At 39.3% G+C, this 5,332-nt stretch overlaps 1 protein-coding gene across 1 annotated transcript in view; it reads left to right on the forward strand.

Annotated features, from left to right (window-relative positions):
• The window catches only part of Gsr (glutathione-disulfide reductase), a 48,794-nt gene that overhangs the window by 37,773 nt on the left and 5,689 nt on the right, over positions 1 to 5,332 (forward strand). The window contains exon 10 of the mRNA XM_008844945.3: positions 2,287 to 2,398. Coding sequence (XP_008843167.1) covers positions 2,287 to 2,398 — 112 coding nt within the window. The remainder of the gene's footprint in view (positions 1 to 2,286; positions 2,399 to 5,332) is intronic.

The following is a 5,332-nucleotide window of genomic DNA, read 5'->3' on the forward strand; positions in this document are numbered from 1 at the left end:
CTGAGGGGGGATTTCTGGGATGATTTCCAGCTTTGGGCAAAGAGCATGAAAAAGGTCAGCTCAGCTTGTTCTTAGCATTCAGAATTATTTTTTTATTTTTACTTCCTTGTACAGTTTTTTGGCCTGAAGGACTTATTTCCTTGTCTTTAGCCTAGGGGGACTGAATTAGGGTCCTTCAACTTATTCTTAATTTTTTGATTTATTTTTTATTTTATGTATACGAGTGTTTTGCCTGCATGTAAGCGTACCAGGGTGTGTAGTGCCTGCAGAAGCCAGAAAAGGGTGTCACATCCCCTGGAACTGGAATTATAGACAGTTCTTAGCCGCCATGTGGGTGCTGGGAACCAAATGTGGTTCCTCTGTAAGTTATAGAGCATCTAAGTGCTCCTAATCACTAAGCCATTTCTTCAACCCCTTATTCTTAATCTTTTTAGTCAACGAATTTAGTCAAACTCATTGTCTGTTTTCGTAGTCTTCAAACTTTGCACTAAAGATAAAAAATTTGCATTTGTACAGACAGGAACATTTGTAGGTCTAATACTCAACTATATTTGCTGAATTTTCTGTTACATTATTTACTTGTATATGCATGTGTCTGTAAGCATGTACATTCCACAGCATGTGTGTTAAGTTCAGGGGACAACTTTTGAGAATCAGTTCTCTTCTTCCACTATATGGGTCTTGGAGATTGAACTCAGGGTCATCAGGCTTGGTAGCCAGTTGCTTTTACCCAATGAGCCATCTTGCTGGCCCTGTTTGCTGAATTCTCTCTTTCCCTATTTTGCTCAATTCTAAATATAATTTTTGACATACTAAGTAATGAGTTTCATTATAGCATTTTCATACATATGTATAATTGAACTTCGTTGTAATTTGTCCCCTTCTTCCCACTGGCCCTGCTTCCCCTACTTTCTCCCTCCTGGTTCCCTTTATTATTTGTTAAGTGTGTGCATGTGTGTATGTACATGTATGTAAATGTTCATGTAGAGGTCAGAGATTGATAGTGGATGTATTCCTTAATCACTCTTCACCTTATTTTTTGAGATAGTCTCTCATACATACAGTTTGCCAGTTCGGCTAACTGACTGGTTATCAGGCCCCTGGGATCCTCCTGTCTCTGCCTCCCCAACTCTGGAATTGTTGGCACACTTGGCCACACCTGGCTTTTTTATATAAGTGATTGAGATTGAGCTCCATCTTCATGGCTAACCCAGCAAGCACTTACCCACCGAACCATCTCCCTAGCTCTAACTTTGAATTTCTGATCCTCCTGCCTCCACCTCTTAAGTACTAAGATTATAGGTAGGCACTACCATGCCTGACTTATGTAGTGTTGGGGGTCAAACTCAGAGCTTCATACATGCTGACCTATCTCTCTAGCCCATTATTTCCTCAATTTTTTTTAAAGAATGAGGCCTGGGTGCTGAAGTGATGGCTCATCGGTTAAGAGTGCTGTCTGTTCCTGCAGTTATTTCCTCAATTTTTTTTAAAGAATGAGGCCAAAAAGAATGTTAATTCCTGGGTGCTGAAGTGATGGCTCATCGGTTAAGAGTGCTGTCTGTTCCTGCAGAAGACCTGGGTTCAAATCCAGCACCCACATGGCGGCTAAGAACCGTCCATAACTCCAGTTCTGGGGGATCTGACACCATCTTCTGTCTTCCCAGCTGCAAAAATAGTATTCTTAACCATTCTACTTCTCTGCATAAAGCACTGTACTACCTTTCCTCACACTGGAGTGTATCTCTGAGATCTGCAAAGCTACAAGATAAGCAACCCATCTTGGAGCAAAGATGACTCAACATAATGGAAATATTTTTGATTGTGAGAAATAGCGTGTTTTAGAGTAGAATACAAAATCTGTTTGAGTTCTAAAAAATAAAATGATAAACTTCAAAAAGAATGTGCCTTTAACTGTTTCAGGCCATATCCCCTGAGGTATCAGTTAGCCTCCCTCAAGGGGGAGTACTTCACAGTTGACAGTGTTTCAAATGGACCCCACAGGGCATTGAGTATAGGCCACATCCAATATTTGAGTCATTCATTTTAATGTTTACCTGACCGGTTTAATTATGCATTGCAATGTCACATCCCATTAAAACACCTCAGAAATGAATAAAATATTTAAAATTTTATCTTAAGATATAAATCTTGTCAAGTCAAGATGTTTTTCATGTTGCTGTTGAGTCTTGTGGTTGTTTTTGAGGTGCATCTGTGACACGCACCTTCAGGTTTAATGCCCAGTGTAGACGGCACCAGTGTTTACCAGACGGCCCTTTGTAATTGTAGGGGATTCAAACTGATGAAAAAGGTCACATCATCGTAGATGAATTCCAGAATACCAGTGTCAGAGGTGTCTATGCTGTTGGAGATGTCTGTGGAAAAGCACTTCTCACCCCAGGTAATACTCCTTCCTTTCTTGCAACAGGCAGCCCTGTGCATGACCTAAAACTGTCCAGCTTTTCACAGTCAAATCATCTTTAGCAAAATGTTAAAAGGATTCGTGTCTTTATGTCATCAAAATGGTAAAAAAAAATATATTAAAATAGATGTTGGCTAGGTGCCTGATATTTTCTGAATAGTCTATTGTTCCTTACAAGAATGTATTAGGCCAGGCCTGTTGGAGCATGGCTTTAATCCTAGCACTCGAGAGGCAGAGGCCAGCCTGGTCTACATAGCAAGTTCCAGGCCAGCTGTGTCTGCCCGGAAACCCTGTAGTTCTAGTCAGGGCATCCTGTTGGGAAGGCATGTCAGCAGGAGCATGAGGCCGCTGGTCACACTGTTCATGTTCAGGAAGCAGAGAAAAATAAATACTGGTGCTCAACTCGCTTTTTCCTCTTTCCCATTTTATTCGGTCCAGGCCCCCTGCCTATTGGGATGGTGCTGTCCACTTTCAGGGCAGTTCTTCCTTCCTCAGTTAAACCTCTCTGGAAATGTCTCTCACAGATAGACCCAGAGCTGTGTTTCGTAGGCGATTCTAAATCCAGTCAAGTTGATAATGAAGGTTAACTATCACAAGCAATCAAATGATCATCAAATACCGAAGTCTTTGTAAGAGGACCTTTTTCTATAGGTTACCTTCTAAAGACCAGTGTTAGACACTCATCATTCTGATGAGTGAGTGACCTTGGTGCAGCCAAGTCTGTCTGCCTTTTCCTCCCACATACCTTACCCCACTTCTTATGTTCAGAAACATATTCAAGTTGTTTACCTGCCTGCCTGTCTGTCATGTCATTTTATCTCCTTTCAGTCCATCCCTCTGTGAGACCTCACTAGACTCTCCAAAATGTCCCCAGGTCTTACCTCTTAGAATAGAAACCTATTTTATTATCTACCCAAACCTTTTAGCTCCTAGGGAGTGCCTTTACCCAACCCCCAATTTCTTTTTAAATAAAAGTTATATATTTGTGGCATATGACACGATGTTTTGAAATACTTCTATTTTGTAGAGCTTAGGCTAATTTACATATATGTATTACTTCACATACTTTTTTTTTCAAGAACACTTAAAAAATCTCTCAGCAGCCAGGTGTGGTGGTGCACGCCTTTAATCCCAGCATTCGGGAGGCAGAGGCAGGTGGATCTCTGTGAGTTCAAGGCGGGCTTGGTCTACATAGTGAGTTCCAAGACAGCTGGGGCTACAGGGAGACCCTGTCTCAAAAAAAAAAAAAAAAAAAAACCTCTCAGCAATTTTTAATGTATGCAATACATTGTCATTAACAGTAGTTACCATGCTGTACAATTGATATCTTGAACTTTTCATCTTAGCTAAAATTTTACATCCTTTGACAAGAAGTTAACAAAACTGTCAAAACTTCATAGCACAACCTAAATATTGAAAGTTTTGTCAAAGTAAAGAAGGTGTCTTATGTATCCTATTGATACCTTATTTTAGAGGAAAAACTGCCAATTTTACACTGATGCTTTTACTAGAGACTCAAAGTGTGTTGGAGAAGACAGGAATAAAAATAAGCTAAGAATAATAAATCTCCCCCTCCCCAGAATGTCCGCATTTATTTTATACCAAAAAAGTTATGTATAACAAATAAACATTCTTACATATTTACATTTGTTTACCAATGTTATTAAAACCATGTCTTAAATATCGGATAAAGAATATTCCTCTCTATATTAATGGAGAATCTTCCCAATGAACTCCTTTTTACATGAGTGTTGTTTACTCAGGAGCTTTCAAAGCCTGAGTAATAAGGGGTTTTTTTTGGTCTTTTTAAGACAGGGTAGCCTGTAGCCCCAGCTGGCCTAGAACTCACTATGTAGACCAGGCTGGGCTTGAACTCACAGAGATCTGCCTGCCTCTGCCTCCCAAGTGCTGGGATTAAAGGCATGCACCACCACGCCTGGCATGGTTTTCCCATTTTTTAGTTTAATTTTTTGCTTTTTTTTTTTTTTTTTGGAGACAGTCTTGTATGGCCTTGAACTTACTGTGTAACACAGACTGCTTTGAATTTCTGATCTTCCCGCCTCCGCCTCCCTAGTGCTGGGATTACAGGTATGCACCACCATGCTGAATTGTACTTTTATTTAAAAGATAGTCTTTCATTTTATTTTATTTATTTATTTGTGTGTGTGTGTGTGTGTGTGTGTATGAATGTATTGCCTGAATGTTTATAAGTGCACCCATGTCATGCACTGCCTGAGGATGTCAGAAGAAGGCATAGGATCCCCTGGAACTGGAGTTACAGAGGTTGTTAGCTGCCATGTGGGTGTTGGGATTTGAACCCTGGGCTTCTGCAACAGCAGCTAGTACTCTAACCACTGAGCCATCTTTCCAGCCCTTAAAAGAGAGTCTTAAAAGAGTTATAAATAAAAAATAAGCAAATGAAAGATCAACAATTAATTTTAATTTTACTGTCCTATAGCTTAACCTTATAGGAAACAGGATCCTTTCTGCGGACTAACGTCCCCCATTGGGATGGGAAGAGGACCTGGAGCTAGGAGTCCCCAAGAATAAACTTTTTTTTTTAATTATTTATTTAATAATCATATAATTAGAAGAAGCATTTCATGACAACAGCATTGACATATTCAATAACAATTTCCAGAGCTAAGATGCATCTGTTTCAAGATTAGCTATAAATTTTTAGGTTTACCATTGAATTAATACAGTTATACAATATTGTACTCAGTATAAACCCTTTAAGATATAAAATTAAATAAGGTTTTGACCTTTATAAAAAGATCTCCATTTCACACAGTTTCATACAGAAAAATTCATTTTTAATGCAATTGACACTAAGATGTTTGCACATGCATTTCTAATCTCTATATATCTGATTATTACTAGTCACAATCGGTTGCACTTGATCCTTGGCAC

Source organism: Nannospalax galili, unplaced genomic scaffold, assembly GCF_000622305.1.
Source record: "Nannospalax galili isolate Female #2095 unplaced genomic scaffold, S.galili_v1.0 scaffold680, whole genome shotgun sequence".
In the NCBI taxonomy this organism is placed as follows: Eukaryota; Metazoa; Chordata; class Mammalia; order Rodentia; family Spalacidae; genus Nannospalax; species Nannospalax galili.